General features: G+C 41.8%; 1 protein-coding gene across 1 annotated transcript in view; it reads left to right on the forward strand.

The window, feature by feature from the left end:
• Window positions 1–2,329: 2,329 nt before the first annotated feature.
• LOC147337552 (matrix-remodeling-associated protein 5) overlaps window positions 2,330–19,339 on the forward strand; it is a 29,876-nt gene continuing 12,866 nt past the window's right edge. Inside the window, exons 1-5 of the mRNA XM_086306013.1 lie at window positions 2,330–2,752; window positions 9,717–9,842; window positions 9,934–10,070; window positions 17,775–17,904; window positions 18,551–18,789. Of these exons, the coding sequence (XP_086162139.1) occupies window positions 9,756–9,842; window positions 9,934–10,070; window positions 17,775–17,904; window positions 18,551–18,789 (593 nt within the window). The 5' untranslated portion in view covers window positions 2,330–2,752; window positions 9,717–9,755. The remainder of the gene's footprint in view (window positions 2,753–9,716; window positions 9,843–9,933; window positions 10,071–17,774; window positions 17,905–18,550; window positions 18,790–19,339) is intronic.

Here is a 19,339-nt window from a genome sequence, read left to right on the forward strand (position 1 = left end):
AAAAATTATTAAGAAAGAGGGAAAAAATAGAACGTCAAAAACGTTTTTTTATGTATTGATTAAAGAAAGTGACAGAACAATAATGGGGAGACTTGGCGGAATGGAACTGGCACCAGAGACTATCATTAGTATGATAAGCTAACGAGTGAAATATGTGTTTGCATGTGTGCGCACATGTGCAGTTGATAGAAAAATGAAGAAATTAAAGAGTGATGCAAAATTATAGCTATTTCTTGATTAGAGATACTCAAGGATTGGCAAAGTAGAAATGAATGTACTTACACTGGGATGCATAGAAAAAAACCCAAACAACAAATTTAATAGTAATAATTTAAAAATACTGCAAATAGAGACAAAAAGTTCACTTCATATTTTGGTATGCTCTATAGTTTGTCAAATATGGCTAAAATAATATAATATGGAAACTGGGACTGAGAATAAATATGTGCTAACATATAGTATTTTCCTGTTAGTTTTTTTTTAACATATGTTACAATACCTAAGGTTAAAAAAATTATAGAAGAAATGGGGAAACATTACAGCTTAACATTTTACATTTTACCCGTTTACTGTAGCTGATATCCATCCACTCGTGTTAACTAATTAAGGTAGGTTGAATCATTCAAGGCCATTTTATGTAGCATTTTTTCACTGTGTTCTCTTGATACTGGAAGTCCCTGTACTTTTCTCTCTGAGCAGAGCTACACATATGTAGACCTACAGTTGTATGTCTGCGTGTGCACAGCTAAATGTTAACATTACCTGGCAACAACACACGCTTCAAGGACAACATTAAATTTCTGAGAATAACTTTATTGCCCAAATTATGTACTGGCTGTCACCATCTTGGATTTCTAGCAATAGAAATAAGCTTGATTAGATGAGACAACAGAGTGCATCTGGCTAACCAAACTTGCTAGCATTAGCACTCAATACCCGCTAATTCACGCTGCAATGCATGCATAAAAAGAGGCAAATAAATTATAGAATTTTACTCACTGAAACATGTTAGTACAGTTAATTGCACAGAATGCCATAAACATAATAAGAATGCACTAAAACTAAGAGAAAACCAAGGAGGCCTAGCTTAGTAACTAGATTTGGCTTAGGTGTCAATTACCAGCCCGAAGCTGCAAACTTGCCAAAAAACTTTGTACCCAAACGGGCTGTACCCATACAATAACTTAATACTATGAAACAAACAAGTTGTACATCGGAGATGAAGAAGTCTTTGCTATTATAAAACTAATGTCCTCAGAAGCTCATCGTTCCAGCAGCGTTCCTGTTTGTTTGCTTCTTGAAATGTTTTTCAGTTTTTCCAAGAAGAAAAAACTGATGAAAAAACTGCACAAAATATAAAGTCAAGACCCAGCCCCCTCGTAAATGTAATTATTTGTACTGTGTGGCTTCAGTTTTGGATTCTAAGTTCATGGACAGGAGAAATTTTGAGTATAATAAGAATAATATTCTCCAATGGAGGAATGCAGGGAGGTGGGGTGGAGAGAACAGAAAGCAAAATATTTCTCTGAGTGTTTTACAAGCTTTAGCTTGCACTTTTAAACCTCACATTATTGGCCTAAGCTAGGTGAAGTAAACTACATAAAAGTGAAATGATTGGAGGGGCTGGAGAACAAAAGAGCTCTGCAACAAAAGGCCTATTCATATTGACGTGTTTAGTTAGTTGCTTAGATCTTTCCAAATAGTAACAATAAGATCAAATCTATTACAGTTTACATAACACATCTAATATTCATGTTTAGCCAAGGTGTACCGCAGTCCAGACTTCATGTTTCTATGAGGTAAAAAGAAAATTCTGTCTTCAGGCCTGTAAAAACGGCTGTGTCAACAGAGCGCAGGTACGGTGCCACAGTGTTAGAACAGCAGGTATTTCATACAGCATCAGGGCTTAAGGCACAATTAAACAGCTCAAATGTCCCCATCTTGTTTAATTCATTGTAAATCTTATGTAGGCAGATCAAATGAATAACACTGAATACCTGCCAAGTTCTGCAAAGAGAGAGTCGGCGTGTGTAGCCGCAGGCTCGATATCTGTGGACAGGTTATGATAATTGGCTAATATGCATTCACACACTGTAATATACCTCAGGAGGGGGGAGGAAGCTAGAGAGGGAGCGTTGGAAAGGTGAAAGGGTGTAACGAGAAAAACAGGCAGAGACAACAGAGAAAGAATGTTGCGATAGAGAGACGAGTAAAAACTAAGACAGATGGAGGAGTGACAGAAAACAGCAAAAAGGAAAAGAAAGTGATCTGTTTCTACCAGGACAGTCTGCATGAAGTGGAAGTCGAGCCTCAAAGAGGGAATAGCGAGGAATGGTTAAAGACAGAGTGGAATAGGAGATGAATAAAGGAGGTGAAGGAGGGAGCGTAGGTGTAGAAGGGGATGGAGAAGCAGCATTCCTGACTGCACAGTTACAGAAAGGCACGGGAAAATGGAAAAGCAGTTAAACTGAAATCCAGATGCCTCAGAGACCAGCAGAGGGTCAAACTAATCCACACACACACAGACAGAGCGCTCCATCCCCTCTTTTACTGCCTCCTTCTCAGACCTCGGGACATTGGTGGCTTTACAAATCAGCAAACATCATCAGGACTAGAACATCAACTGGATCCTTTTTTTCTTGTCTACACCTGGTTTTCTTGTAAAGCTTTGTATCCTGCAGCCAAAACAAAGGACTTTGTCTATTTTGTACTAAAGCTGTTTATGTTTTCCATCTTCTAGAGGAATTTTCAGGTGAGTCTCTGGTGGTTTTTCCTAATGAGAACTTGTTAAATGCTCCCAGATGCAGTTGTTTGAGTTGAAGTTTCAGGATGCCGTTTTCTACGTAGAACACTGACTGTAATTTTCTCCAATTAAGAGGTTTGAAATGTGACTGTTGACTCTTAATTTCTATGTTTAACAATTGGACGTTGTCTAATAAGAGTCCAAAGACAGTAAACATGATCGTTTTAGAGCCGCTTTGGCCACCAGTGTCACAGTAATTCATCTGTTTGTTGGCTTGTATAGAATTAAATTTGCCATTCTTTTGTCCACAAGTCTTAATAAAGCTGTGAATTAGCTCTCACATAAATAATGTGACATGCATGCCCACAGCCCACCAAGGTGTCCAAAGAGCAAACGTTTATACATGATTTACTATGTGCGAGACAGACTTATGTGAGACCAAATCTTTGTTTACTATAACCGGGTCCTTTGGCAACATGCATTTTAATCATACTGGTACAAATGAGCACTTCAGGCAAACAGACGGTCAACATGAATACACAGTTTAGTATTTGTTAGAAACGGCTCTGTTTTAATGACTAATGAGGACCAGCTTTCAGAAATAAGACTTCTACACTCTACAAAGACGCAACAACAGCATTTAGATTAGCTGTAAAGTCAGCTAAGCTTCCCTTCATCCACATGCTAAGCTAAAACTATAAGAGATTTACACCTAGTACTTGGAGGGAAACCAAAACAAAAACTTTCTTCTCAACCTTCATAGTAGCAAAACCAACATAGAGCCTTTTTGTGCAATACACACATTCAATTATCATTTTGCTGTAGCTCAAGAGGCAAAGCATCCATCGTGGTGTGAACTTGTGTGAATGTTAGACAGAAAAAGCATAGCAAACAGTGCCTGTGTGAATGAGGCAAGTTGCATAAAGTTCTTTGAGCGCTCAGGTAGAACAGAAAAGTGCTGCGTACGTTCTAGTCCATTTACCATTTCTTCCCTTATGAGCTGATTAGGCGTTAATAAAGAATCATAACCGCAACATCAATCAGTAAATGTCCATCCATCCATTCGCTTCCGCTTATCCTTTTCAGGGTCGCGGGGGGCGCTGGAGCCTATCCCAGCTGTCATAGGGCGAAAGGCGGGGTACACCCTGGACAGGTCGCCAGTCTGTCGCAATCAGTAAATGTAACCATTATAATTGCTAGATGACCTTATGTAGACAGGGTTAGTATCTAATGGCAACACTCGGTACATAATGTTGAAAGAGATTTCTGAATGAGGATATATGGGCAGCACATGATCGCAGGCCTACAGACGTGCATGGAAAACATGTGGGAATCATATTGTAGTCCTCTCCTGACATGTGTTATCTTGAATAAAGCAGCTGTGACTTGGCTGACTGTCAGCATAATGCTTTTGACATAAAGATGGCTTTACTCCGACATTCTTCTTTTTTTTTTTATAATTCAAGTATTTGTTAGATTTTGCATTTTATAACAGCAAATACAAAGATGCAGCAACCAAAAGCAAGAAGCAAACAAACAAAAACAAACAAAAAAAACAAAAAACAACAACAAAACAAAACAAAAACAGTGAGGTTTTAACATATGTTGTATTAAGATCAAATGTCCAAGTCATGGAGACTTGTAGGTGCAAAAATGGTCCCACTGTTCCACCGCAGCTTCCGTCACATGATGTATTTTTCCCTACTCCGGCATTCTTAAAAGAATAATCAAAGTGAGAGGGATCTGACTTTTGATCAGTCTTCAGTGGCGGATCATTGGCTAACAGTACTTTTACCCTAACAACACAATTAAGGCTGGGAGATATAGTATGACAAGCTCTAAAGACTTGCTTGTAGTAGGAAACTGTAAACTACATTCAGTAGCTTACTTGCACTGAAAAGCAATGAGCCTACCCGACTCTGTTACTGTTGTCGCCACATCTGTTCAACTAAAACTCTAGCCTATCACGCCATAAGAAAAGCACCTCAAAGTACTTTTGCAATTGCACATCTTGGATATATAGTAACTACCTTTGAATGTGTTGACTTTGAATACTGACTAAAGCTTAGTGTTGATGTCGAGAGTTGCTGATACCTTGATTCGATACATTCCACCAGTACACAGGAGAAGTCGCTAGCAAATATTTTGATGTTGAATGACCGCTGGCTTACCATCCTTTCTGCTCCATAAGGAAATATTCTATTGTCCCCTTTCTTAGCTCACCATCTGCTCTTTATGAATATTGTCTGGACCTCTATCCTGTACTTACTGGGAAGAAGATGTTTGTACACAAGAATGTGAATTCTGTTCAGTTAATATCTAAAGTCTAACAAAATAGAAACAGTCATTTGTTTTGTTTTAGTATTTACAAAACAAAACAAACTGTGTCAGAGTAACTGTGTTTTTTTAAAGGTTTCATGAAAATACTCTATAGCTTACTGCAGGATAAATAGGTTAGTTTGCTGTGCTGTGCTGGGTTTAAAGTGTGTGTGAGAGTGCAGAGTGGCTGTGGTGTTCATGGTCAGAGTTAGGTTACATAAAGGGCAGAGATGAACTTGAAGTTAAGTTGGTTGTATAGTGTAAAGTATAAAGACAGCATAAACAGTGGACTGTCAGTGTAGAGGATGGAAATCAGCCAGGACGACTCATAAAACATCTGCTAACATCTGGTTGAATTCAGACGTGTACACCCACAAAGAGCAGCAGGTCAGCTGATCACAGCCTGTACGTGATTCTTTTATTAGAATAAAATTTAGATTGAAATAAAAGTTGTATTCCCATCTACTAATATTATTTATTATTGCATTAATGTAGCACAAGGTTCAGTTAGATTGGCATAAAAATATGTGGTAGAATTGTCCTTCAAGGATCTACTTTGTTACTTTGAGTACTTTTCAGAGCCTGCACTTTTTAACTTTTACTGGCGTAAAGAAGTTGAGTCAGTACTTCAACTTTTACTTTGCTTTTCACAGTAGTATCTGTACTTCTACTTGAGTAGAGAATGTCTGCACTTTTGTCACCTCTGCTAAGCAGGAGCAGCAATCTGCTACGAACCAAAGCAATCACAAGGAGTGTTTTCCCACATTTCTCCCTTGTGACCAGTGTTTGCTGGGTGGTCTTGAAACAGTCTCTAGGCCTGTGTGACTGGGGCCGTACAGCTGTGATCTTACAAGTTAACATCAAGTAGTTAGTGGTCACAAACCTCGTGTTTGAACAAACAAAAAAACTCTTTATGTGATTCGGGAAAAGTAACATCTCATAAAAGAAGCCAAGTGGCGTATTATATAGAGTTTCTTTGCACACTCCACACAAGGATAATCCATGTGCCGAAGTGTAAAGTGTTAGCAAAGTTGGTTTTCTATTGACCTAAATAGAAAACCAACTTTACAGGTTACAGTATAGTTTTCTTTGCTTCATTCACTCAAGGTGTTTAAAAGTGCAGTGGAGATGAAAAGAACTGAATGGCTATAAGACAGCATGACCATATACAAAGACATAAAGGAAAGATTGATGTATTTTGGCAGTGATATAAAGAAAAAAACCTTTTTCCAGGAAACACGTGAAATTGATAAGAAACAGAGTTTTGTGCTCTGCCCCTTTCAGGAGGTATATGCATTTAATCTCTGTCGGGAGGAAGCCTGAAACAGGTGCTTTATGGTTGCATAGTTCAGGGAAACCCTTTTCTCATCTCCTCGTGTGTTTTCTCATGCCTCTGTTTTTTAATCTTCTTCTCTTTTGTATTTTTTTCCTTTCATCGACCTCTTGCCCTCTCTCACTTTACACTTTAATTTCCAGCTTTTACTTTTTGTTTCCAGCGTTTTCTGGCAGAGAAATGTTAAAGGTGTTAAAGAAAGGGTAAAGCACTTCTTTACCCTTTCTTCTTTTCCTCTGTGATCAGCATATCCATTCACATTGGAGACTGAGACCAAACGGACACCTTTACTGGACTATAAAATCTATGCAGGAGCTGTCGATGAAACTGGCTCCTAGTTTTTAAGTTTTATGACGTGAAGTTGCTGCTCAGGTATGTGTAACACCCAATAAACTGTAACAAAACTGCTTTTAACATGTCATTGAAAGCACAGAATGGATGTTTGAAGCTACGTGGACATTTATTGTGAATACTGTGATATCATACTTGACCCCAAAGCTCCAGAGATTATTTTCCTTAGCCCCTGAACTCTTCGTGGAGGACACATTTTTCCCTGTAACCCAAACTGCTGCTATCATACTCAGACTGAGCAGGATATTTCAGGGCTCAAAAGCCTCATGGCAAGGTTGTAGACCAGGGGTGTCAAACATAAGGTCTGGGGGCCAGAATTGGCTCAGCAAAGACTCCAATCTGGCCCACTGGACAGATTTGAAAAATGAGAGGGAGGGCATAGAATAATTTGTCATAAAAAAGTAATTAAGTAACTGTTTTGTTAATAATCTAATATAGAAGTGTCTGTCTGTCACAATGGGTCTTCTATCTTTTTTGTTTCCTTTAGTTTTGCACATTTATTTCTTACAATTTAAACCAACAGCAGGATTTCTTTATCATGTAGAAAAACTCTAGAAGTACTGTTGAAAATGGCCTTCATGTTCTTATAGGGACATAGCTTAAGGATTAAATGTGTGGTTAGAAGTCTTTATGCTGACAGAACAGGGGGTTTCACGGGTCGGGCAGCTTAAGATCAAAGCGGACCGTATGTGACCCACCATGTAAAACGAGTTTGACATCCTTCCTGTAGATGTCCAATTCACGTTCCCACGGTTGTATCCGCTTTTTTGCAGGTCTTTGGCGACACAGAGGGAATGATTTAGAAAACTTAGCCAATGCAGAGGTCCATGAGATGTACTCGTGTGTGGTCTTTGAAAAAGTTTGTGTAGGTTAAATTGGTCAATAAGTTGCCGCAAAGAGGAAGACGTGTGGAAAAAAGCAAAAACATGAAAGGCCAAGAAGCATAGATCAGAAGCTCACAATGGCTGAAATGGAGTGTTTGGTGTTTAACACTCCATTTCACTCCGACTTGTGCATTCTTAGACACGTGGGCTAAACCGAGAGACCAGCAGCTACGCAGACATAAACAGGAGTAGCCCCCATGATCAGGCGAGACTGCCCCATCACAGCTACAACATGTAGACGTAGGTCTCTACAGCTTCTTCCCACTACGAGTGATATACTTTGCTGGGTCGTTTAGTCTTGTTATTATGAAATTTTAACTATTCCTGGAACGTCAAAATCATGCAGAATGTTTTATTTTAACTACAAAAGGGGAAAAATATTGTTTTTGACACAGAACGGTCCATTTAGGTCTTTTTCCCGCTTGTGTGTGAACAGATTCTTTATTTTGATTAAAACTGTCATGACTAAATCCAGGTGATGATGACCTGACCTCTGTAGTAGCAAGAAAAATGAGAAGTGCACGATTGTAGATTTGTGTTGCAATGATAATAAAAAATCAAATTTCACGTTGTAGGACCTCCTGTCAAACACACACGCACACACAACCAGCTGTTAGATGAATCAGCCTGCCTTCGAGGGACGAGAGCACAGAGACACACAAGGAAACTAGAAACCCTTAAATGGCCTCAAATGACTTAAAATATGCTCGTGATGTTTGGTTCTATCTGTTCTCTTCCTTTATTTGTATCTTGGCTAACTATGTAGCAATATCACGTGCACGTGGGATTCAGTGTGTGTGTGTTTTTATTGTGCTTGGTTGTATGTAATTGGCATGTATTGTTCTCAAAGGAGCATGTTTAAACTAGGCTAATGGCTGCCAAGCGCCCTGGCACTGCAGCGAGCTACGGCTGACAAGTTTCCAGTGTTAAGTAGTTATTTTCCATTCCACTGTTTATTGTATTTCATTCTATCCTGTTCTATTTATTTGAGGTGACTTATTAAAATATTAAAACCAAGTGCAGCCATTGTTTTTACACGACTATGTTGGTTATGAGAGGATTTACAGGCTACTGTGGTGACGGACAGGATTAAACCAAGTGCACTAACCTCTCCAGGATGTTTCGTCCACCTTGAGGCTGAATAGTTTGGCACGACAAGAACTACTGTCGACTTTTTCTCACGACTCTCATTTCCTTTCTCACTGCTTCTCATGCTTTGAATGCTACCGGTGTTCTTTCCTCTGTCTCTTCCATCACCTTGGGCTTGTGGAAACGGTTACTGATGCGATTTAATTTGAGAGACATTATGGTCATTTACATTTTTACTTTCATCATAGCTCCTTAAATCTCAAATGAAATCTAAATGTAAAACGAGAAAGGGTGAGAAAGGATTCAAAAACTTAGAAGGCACTAAAAACTTCAAACGGCACTGTCATTAACTTTAACATTTAACATGCTAGCAGAGGCCTGCAGAGTCTGAGGTGAAGTTGTTGTAGTTTCTCTGAGCATTTCTCAGACCTTCAGGTGACTTTGCTGGGACATCCTCTCCAGATTCGGGCTTTGCATTAAGACAAACCTGAATGGTCCAAACCAGCAAAATGCCAAAACTTCAGCTTTTATAGGGGATCAGTTAATGAAGTGCGTTTGATTAGAGCAGCTGGCTGCTACTTTCCTTCTGAACTCCTGTGCAAGCAGGAGCACTGTACTTGGTGTGTGTGTGTGTGTGTGTGTGTGGGGGGGGGGGGTTCCTGTGAAATCTGTCTGTTTCACATGACTGTAGTTGGCCAAAGAATCTGCTGTATTGCATCCTTCATTATTTAAGGATTTTTGCTCTGCAGCTGAACACACCTACGAAATAAAAAAGTTTTTATCATTACATCTTTCCTAATAGTTTGACAGCTTATTCTATCAGCAGTCCATTCCAGCATGCGCTAAGCAAGAGTGTGGTAGTCTGATGGTTTCCGCTACAATATCATCTACTCTGCACACGGATCAATATAAAGAAAAGAGTGTGTTATGTGATCATGTTCGTAAGGTACACGGCACTGCGAGAGATCTTTTTGTTAACACAAATCTGCACCAACAGGTGTGTTCATGACGTGATCAGTCAAACAGCCATCCAGTCATGGCACTGTGGTGGTGCGCCAAGGTCGCCCGCAGCCTGGCTACAGCGTGGTTTTCCCTGCTCCTTTCATCACTGCTGTGGCAAATGGTAAAAAAATGTATAGAGGCCCATTTGTCTTCTGAATTTCTACATTTGCCTGATATCACTCCATAGATTTCTTCCTTTAAACTTCCTCTAGATCATTCCTGTCCACACCGTCCCATCCTGCCCCCGGAGCTGCAGCTGTCCAGGTGTCAGAGAGGTCCACTGTACGTTCAGACACCTCACCAGTATACCAAAAACTCTTCCTAAGGACACAGAGCGGCTGAACCTGGGGTAAGATCCCACACACACTAAGACACAATTACCAAATGTCAGTCCAAGGGGAAGAAAACTAAACACATGAAGCCGTGTGGAATGCCATGGTCTTGTTTTCTTTCTGTAACTAATGATCGAGCTGCCTCGCAAACCAAGTCATGATAAATATTTACAATTGTTTTAATGACATTAATCTTAAATCTTAACCTCTCTTGTGTAATGGCGCCGGTGAGGTCGGCTGCCGTGCTGGATGCTCTGCCCTAACTTCTCCACTTTTTGCAGTTTTTCGTCACTTTTTGCTATATCTGCGATAATCTTGCATGGGCATCATGCAAAACACACAAATCCGCTACAGTAGAGACACTTTGGTTTCTATTGGTTTGCAATACACGAACATTTCACCATGTTTAACTCCGGACCCAACCTGGCCAAAGGAGATCCTGAGAGAGAACAAAGGACGCGACCCTAAGCGACGGCCTCGAGGTAAAAGAGCCGGCATCAGGAACAGGCTACGGGCTCGCGCACACCGCGCACCCATGCCCAGTATCCTGCTAGCCAATGTTCAATCCATCGAGAACAAGCTTGATGACCTCAGAGCCAGAATCAAGTTCCAGAGAGACATTCGGGACTGCAACCTCCTCTGCTTTACCGAGACTTGGCTGAACCCAGCGATACCAGACCACGCCGTGCAGCCGACGGGGTTCTTTTCGGTTTACCGCATGGACAGGACAATGGAGTCGGGGAAGAAAAGAGGTGGTGGAGTATGTTTGATGGTGAACAACAGATGGTGCGACAGCACAAACATCTCCCCACTCACACGCTCTTGCTCGCCCAATCTGGAGCTATTGATCGTTAAGTGTCGCCCTTTCACTGCGGTCATTGCCTGCGCTGTTTACATTCCGCCTCACGCGGACTCGGACACTGCCTTATGTGAGCTACATGAGGCTCTCACACATCAGCAAACACTTCACCAAGATGCCGCACTCATTGTTATGGGAGATTTTAACAGAGTGAATCTCAAACGGACATTTCACAACCTTCACCAGCACATCAACTGCCCCACCCGGGGCACAAGGACATTAGACCACTGCTACACCCCGTTCAAGAACTGTTACAAGGCTCAGCCCCTGCCGGCATTTGGAAAATCAGACCATTCCGCCATCTTCCTCATACCTGCTTACAAACAAAGGATAAAGCAGCATCCACCAATCAGGAGGGAGGTCGCTCGCTGGACGGACCAATCGGTGGCCGCGCTGCAGGACGCACTGGATGACGCAGACTGGGACATGTTTCGGCGCAGCTCTGATGACATCAACATGTTTACGGAAGCGGTTGTGGGATTTATCGGGAAACTAGCGGACGACACAGCAGAAAGAACTATCATCCGAACGTTTCCCAACCAGAAGCCGTGGGTGGATAAAAACATCCGCGACGCTCTGAGATCACGCACCGCTGCCTACAATGAAGGGCTTGTCTCCGGTAATATGGACCTATACAAGGCTGCGTCCTACAACGTGCGCAGCGCGGTCCGAAAGGCAAAGCGGAGCTACGGGGAAAAACTAGAGTCACAGCTACGACAGTGCGACTCTAGGAGCCTGTGGAAAGGACTGCGGACTATAACGGACTATAAACGACCAGCTTCTTCAATGATGAATGCAGATGCTTCACTGGCTGATGAGCTGAACACGTTTTATGCTCGCTTCGACGCCGCAGCAATTAAAACAACAAACGGCTGCGCGCGCTCGGAGTGCACCAGTGAAGAAAATGCATTCGTCATCACAGAGCATGCCGTGAGGAACACCTTCAGGAGGGTGAACACCAGGAAGGCAGCAGGACCAGATGCAATCCCTGGCCGGGTCCTTAGAGCCTGCGCTGATCAACTAGCACCGGTGTTCACGGAGATCTTCAACCTCTCCCTGGCCCAAGCTGTGGTTCCCACGTGCTTCAAACGGTCCATTATTGTCCCTGTTCCAAAGAAACAACAGCCCGCTTGCCACAATGACTACCGTCCAGTAGCACTGACTTCAATTGTGATGAAGTGTTTTGAAAGACTGATGAGAGATCACATCACTTCTTCACTTCCTCCCACCATCGACTCACTTCAGTTTGCTTACCGGACTAATCGTTCCACAGACGATGCCATATCTCACCTGCTCCAGACATCCCTGAGTCACCTGGACACTGGCAGAGGGAATTATGTTAGGATGCTGTTCGTGGACTACAGTTCAGCATTCAACACAATAATTCCCTCTAAGCTTTTCACCAAGTTGACGGATCTAGGACTCAGCTCATCACTGTGTCAGTGGATCCTCAACTTCCTCACAGACAGACCCCAATCAGTGAGGGTGGGAAAACAAGTCTCCCCCTCCATCTCACTCAGCACTGGAGTGCCTCAGGGCTGTGTTTTAAGCCCCCTGCTGTACTCACTGTACACTTATGACTGTGTAGCCACATCCGACACCACCTCCATTGTCAAGTTTGCTGACGACACTGCTGTTGTGGGCCTGATCTCCGACAACATCGAGACGGCCTACCTGGAGGAGATTAGGAACCTGGAGACCTGGTGCCAGGAGAATAACCTCCTCCTAAACATCAGCAAGACTAAGGAGCTGATCGTGGACTTCACTACAAAGCAGGCGAGGAATTACAAACCCCTCATCATCAGTGGCACGCCAGTGGAGAGAGTGGACAGTTTCCGATACCTGGGTGTCCACATCACTCAGGACCTGTCATGGTCCTGCCACATCAACACCCTGGTTAAGAAAGCCCGTCAGCGTCTCTTCTTCCTCAGAAGACTTAGAGACTTCCATCTACCACTGAAGGTGCTCAAGAACTTCTACTCCTGCACCATCGAGAGTGTCCTGACGGCACCTGGTTTGGGAACAGCACCAAGCAGGACAGACGAGATCTGCAAAGGGTGGTGCGCTCGGCAGAACGCATCATTCAATCAGAGCTCCCTGACCTGCTGTCCATCTACACCAAGCGGTGCAAGTCCAAAGCTAGGAAGATTATGATGGACCTCTCCCATCCCAACAATGGACTCTTCTCACTGTTGAGGTCTGGGAAGCGCTTCCGCTCCCTTAAGGCCAAAACAGAGAGAATGAAGAGGAGCTTCTTCCCCCAGGCTATTCGGGGCCTGAACCAGGTGTAGGACTGGACTCTCCCAAACACGTCACTATAAGACTGGACTCTCACACACGTCACCACACGCACCACCACACATTTCCTATAATCCTATAATTCCTATAATTTATAATCCTTATCTTTATAATCTCTTCTGCTATTTGCACATTCTTTACTGTAAATTCCTAAGTTAATTTGTAAATTTTTGTAGTAAATTGTAAATATTGTAAAACTTTTCTTCTGTCATTTAATGGTCGGGCATTGTACAGCTACAAGCATTTCACCCCCATGTCATACTGTGTATGGTTGTGTGTGTGTGACAAATAAAATTTGAATTTGAATTTGAATTTGAATTTAAAGAGAGATTACAATCAAGAAGAAGGATTATTGCTTGCCATGCATCTTATCAACCTGCCATATCAACTAAAGAAACCCCAGGCAGCAAGTGGCCCTGGTGCATTTAATATGACAACATTTGCCTTAAGCCCAGAAGATAAGGGCTTAGCACCAGCATGTGGTACTAGAGTAAATCTCCTAATAGCTTCCATGTGGGAATTATGGATAGAGCTTTCACTGCCCTCCAGCACAGTAGGAAAAAAAATCACCAGCCACTGTTTTGTATGTAACACACAGCCTTGTCTAATTATCTTGGCTCCAAACAATACCTATCCATCTATCAAACTGCTTGGCAAACAACACTACTGTCCACAGGAGGGGTTTGGGTGTGAGGCTCTGTTTTGGGAAAAACCTTTCACTGCATTTCACGAGTGTAGTTTACTTACTTTTTCATAGATTATTCTATTTATGATACTTTAACTCATTATATGCATCCTAATATAAGTACTTCAGGGGGTATGTGGTCCACTAAGCACCATGCAGTGCCAACCTGCAGTTCACAGGAGGCAAACAGTTTCCATATGGGCTCCTGTTCTGTGTGAAAAGCTATCACGCCGCTGCAGCTGAATCAAAGCATAATGCAGGTTTTACACTGCAGGGACAGTTACTGAATGAATTAGAGCAAGACAAATAAAAAATTAACATGAAGTTACACCCTTCAGCAAAAACATTTTCACATCTGCAACAATATTGCACATAATATAATGTTGTACAAAGTGCAATCAAAAGTGTCCAGGAAAATCTTACCTGATTCAACTGTAGCACAGCAGAGATGCTGGAACCATCTGTACTTTATCTGCTCTGAAATTAAACAAGCAGAGAGCAAACTTCAGCTCCTGTGAATCACTCCTGGGTAGGGATGGGTATCATTTAGGTTTTATCCGATACCAGTACCAAACCGGTACTTTTGAAACGGTGCTCAAACCGGTGCTTAAAGAATGGAGAACACAAAATTGGTCCAAAAACCTCTCATGTTCAGCTCTTTTTTTGTAAAAAGATAACAATGTTAGCCTTTTCTGCAGCTATGGGGCATATATGGTATCACTACTGGCTGGAAGCAGTGCTTAAACAATGGAAAAAAACACAAACTTTGTCCAAAAACCTCTCATGTTTAGCTGTTTTCCACTTTTTCTTTGGTCATTTTAGCCTTTTTGGCCAGGGTGAAGGGAGCATCTGCCATCAAACAAGAAGACAGCCGCATGTAACTACGACGGTGTTTGCTAGTTCACCTTACATGCATTAATGTAATAACGTGGTTAGCCTACTCAGCATAAATTACACACGAACAACATTAAGCAACGGCTGCTGCTGCATCATCATCTGTCATCATTTCTGCTACACTGGCAGGGCTAGGGGCCAGGACTCTCGTCTTCGGGTTTTTGGGGGATGTTGCTAACTCCGGGTCCGATAACAGGCACCACACCCACAGTAGATGTGCACGGTCTATGCGTCGCCAGGTGTTTCATCGGATTTGAGGTGTTACCTCCTTTGACAGTATCACAGTATCAGCTTAAAGCACTTGTTGCTGCTGAGTTTGCATCTTTTGCTGTGAAGTACAGCCAGACTTTTGATTTGCCTTGGTCATTTTTAATCTGTAGCTCTGCTCTAAAAGAACGTACGTACCTGGACCCGCCTACTATCCTCGGAAATGTAAAATGATTGGCTAGAATCTAAAGTGTATCACAGCTCAGGAAAAAAAAAGCACCGAAATAAAGCACCGAAATGTGCGCTGTTTTTCGGTCTGGTTACTACCGTTTATGTCAGAACCGGTGCCATGATGGCACCGGATACCGGTACCCATCCCTACTCCTGGGTGTAAGAGCTGTATGTACACCAAGGCAGTTTGTAGGTTTCCATGTTTTCTGTTTTGACAGAGAATCGTAGGTAAACACAGGTATTATAAATCACATTAATTAAGGCTTAGAAATGGACTTAACCTTGTTAATGTGATTGGTAACACCTGTGTTTGCCTATAATTTAAAGCAAAGGTTACATCATGTACGTAGCCATCAAGCCATTAAAAAGAAAAAAAACGCTGGAAAGAATAAAAACAGTTTTCTACAGAGTATCGGACCTTCTGAGGCTCATGTTAGCTTAGTTTTATAAGCTGCTAGTCAACAACTAAAATTAAAAAGGCTTTTTTCATCTGCTGTATGTCCATCTGAAATGAACCCAGCATTTCTGAAGTTCCCAAAAATCCTGTTTATCTTCTTTAAATGGTGATTATTTTATTAGTCATGCCTCAATTATTCTCCTCTGTGGATTAATTCATTCAGTCATTCCTCTTATACTTCTTTGAAGTCTGCCACTGGGTGGGATATGCATACTTGATGCATATGTGAAGGCCTGATTTAAGACCCTTTCACATAGGGAACGGCATGCACTGCGCTGACCGCTAGCTGGAGCGAACGGACCAAAAATTGTTGTGCGTTCTGCCTGAAAGCGTTGGCACTGTCTCTGCTAGTGAAGAGTGTGTTGTTTCTGCAACAGTCCTTTCCTCCCGAGGTCCCTGTGCCCAGGTGGACTTGATCTCAACAGCTCTGGACTGCACTGATGTGTACTTACATTTCTACGGCGGTGCACGTTGGATTACATCACAGGCGTTTACTGTCTGATGATGAAATATATGTTCCATAGAGTAAAGTGGACCCTAGGGGACTCGTAGTTTAATCAAGGCTTTAACCACTACGTGTTTGATGTTTCACTAGGAAGCTTAGTACGACCAGCAGCCATGCTTACACCTGAACTCTTGACAATAATGTCTACAGTCATTTGTCTGAACTGTTGTCACCATCGGACAAAGATGCAAACTGTCCCATTGGAAAATAAACTCCATTTAGTTTAAGAGACCATTTTAGGAGCTGCCTGGGTAGAGCATAGAGGCCACATGTCTTTCACTTGTTGATTGTAAAAGTTCAGAGGACAAATGACTTGTGCTTTTCTTACACGGGCTCAGTCAGACATTATAAGATGTACTCGGACGCTTGCATGGCAGTGTTTGTTTAACGTTCACTCAGACTAAATCGGACATGAGTGTTCCTACAGCTACAGCTCTCCAAAGTGAAGCCAAGAAACACTCAGGGCTACGATGCGAGAGCGAAGGCTTACGATTCCATATTGACTCCTGATGACTTTGTGTGTGGTGGCGGCGTCTATAGTATTAGGAACAAAGGGAATTTCGGCAGGACACTGCACAGACAATACATTTGGAAGGGGACCACGAGCCTTTAGGGAACAAACAGATTTAAAACTTCCGATGACGGGACCACCCTGAAAATAGGGTGGAGGGATTTTAACTCTAAATGTTCACACCAGACATGTTTGGGTGTTTTATTTAGACTCTTGGGCCTGTTTCCTTTAGTGTAGGTTTAGAGACATGCAGTTTGAATTCAAAAGAAAACTGCGGGTTTCCACTGTCTTTCAAAGGAACTGTTCAGTAAATGGCCTGGAGGATGGTATGGACCGCCTACAGCACAGGGGACTGCTGTAGCACATGGGGATTTAAAGCTGTAAGGAGATGGAGGCTGACTTCTAAACACCAAGTAGTCTAACATACTTGAGACTCGTATAGTCGATGTGGGGCTGAGGATGTAGCTGTTTCTGATAAATGTTGACATGAATGAATGTATGGACAAAAGTACATGGCCACATACACGCTACACTTAAAGGAGCCATGAAGCACCAGCTCAGTTTTTGTGTTGATGTTGATGCCAGAAGAGGTTTTGAGGAGGTTTGCAGAGTGGTTTTGCATGGCAAAGCTATATGAAAAGTTCATAACCAGTTACTGGAAATGCTGACATATCATGATCATTTTGTCTTTTTTTTTTTTTTTACTCTGGAACTGTTAGAAATAATAGAAATAATATCTTAGAAAACTGCGCCTACTTTCTGAACATGTTAGGCTACTTCCTGTTCCACATTGGTGCTGTTTTAGATCTTCTTTGTAAAGAAGATAAATCACTTGAATCTGCACATGCGTTTCCTCTGATTTAAAAATAGGAAAGCTTTAAGGAGGAAAAAACCATTGTGGGTCAAAGTCTGTCTGAACACTCTCTGTCACCCTTCATTCTTTCCACTTGTCAGTCCTTCAAGCATTTTCCTTTTATCTGAAAGGTCACATTTACACACATAGATTGCTGAATATTGTTGCCTTCTTCGCCTTATGCCATAACAGTACCTGGTCCTGTTTGTTTTCTCTAACAGATATAACAGCCTGACGGAGGTGGAGGGGTCTGAATTCAGGTCACTGCGGCAGCTAGAAATGCTCATGTTGCATGGCAACGACATTAACATGGTTCATCCTGGAGCTTTTTACAGCCTGAGATCACTACAGGTACAGTTTGTCTCTTTGTATACATCACATTCATATCTTGACCCTGTTTATTACAGTTGGTATAAACAGAAGGAACTGCTGCTTTTATCAAAATAAAAAGTCAAAACTCACTGGACTCAAACTTGATTAGGTCATAAGTGGAAATTTCATTCAACAGCCAAGTTTACTTCTGCATCACACTCTGTAGATCAGATGGTTTTTCTCTTTCTACCAGTGACATTAAATGTTTTTTATGGAAACACAGATTACAATGAAGAAATGATAAGTGTAAAAGAAACGAACACTAATGGCATACAGTGTATGCACAGAGTTCAATCTTCTCCTGTGTAAACCACATATAAGCCAGTAATTAGCTGTTCTTTGATTGCTTGACTAAAGTTGCAATGAGTCCTGTTGGGTCCAGATGGATCTGATCAACGCCTAAATTAGCTTTTTAAACACACCAGTGATCCATGCAATTACATCAGAATTAAAAATGAGAGACTCTGGACTTTATTACTGCACATTAGACAGGTGGAATGAGGCTCAACTGCAACTGCCTGATTACTCTTGTGCCGTAGCAACATCACAGGCCAACTAAAGACTGCAGCTATCTTTGAAAATGTCTTTCTGTCTTTTCATAGTTCTGTCATTCACTATTTTACAGATCTTGAAGCTGAGTTACAACAAGCTAACGTCAATAAATCCTGGTTTGTTCGAGGGTCTTGTTGGTTTGATTCGTCTCCATTTGGACCACAACCTTATAGACTTTATAGAGCCATACTCCTTTTCTGGCCTGACCTCCCTAAAACTCCTGCAGCTGGAGGGGAACCTTCTCAAAGAGGTCCACCCGCATACCTTCATAACAGTGTCAGTACTAGGACACTTTTGGACCTCAGGACTCAAGTAAGACATCGAGAAATTTATCTGAAACTAACTTGAGGTTATTGAGTTTGTACCTAATTATCTATTTACATTATTTTGATTGGAAGTAAATATACGCAAGTAAGCCAAGCCGTTCAAAATATGGTTCACAGTGTAGCTCTCTACTAGGAAACCTTGTGCCCTGGCATTCATTTAGAAACTAGAATGGCTCAAAGAACCTGACAAACAAACGTAAACTCTGTGCGGTTCTCCTTTGAGCACTGCATACTTATGCTACAAGGCACCACAGCACAAAGGAAATTATTACAACCATGTGTAATGAATTTGCTATCTTGTTGCCTATTAAATGGTTGCCATGAAGACCGGGTCTGTAACCAGTTTAAGTCAGCTGCTGTCATCATGATGCCTCAAGATGGCAATGAAATGAAAATTAATGGAGTCGGTCTGCTATCAGTTTGTACTGTAATGGACTTGAGTTTGTAATTCCATGCAGTCTGTTTCTGATAATATAGTGATTAGATGTAAATATAATTTTAAAATAAATAAATAAAAACAAATGACCATCTGCATT

This window comes from Aulonocara sp. 'chitande type north' Nkhata Bay, linkage group LG2 (assembly GCF_057382095.1).
Source record: "Aulonocara sp. 'chitande type north' Nkhata Bay isolate Kocher_YH1m ecotype deep benthic linkage group LG2, A_spYH_male_GT1.1, whole genome shotgun sequence".
NCBI classification, from domain to species: domain Eukaryota; kingdom Metazoa; phylum Chordata; class Actinopteri; order Cichliformes; family Cichlidae; genus Aulonocara; species Aulonocara sp. 'chitande type north' Nkhata Bay.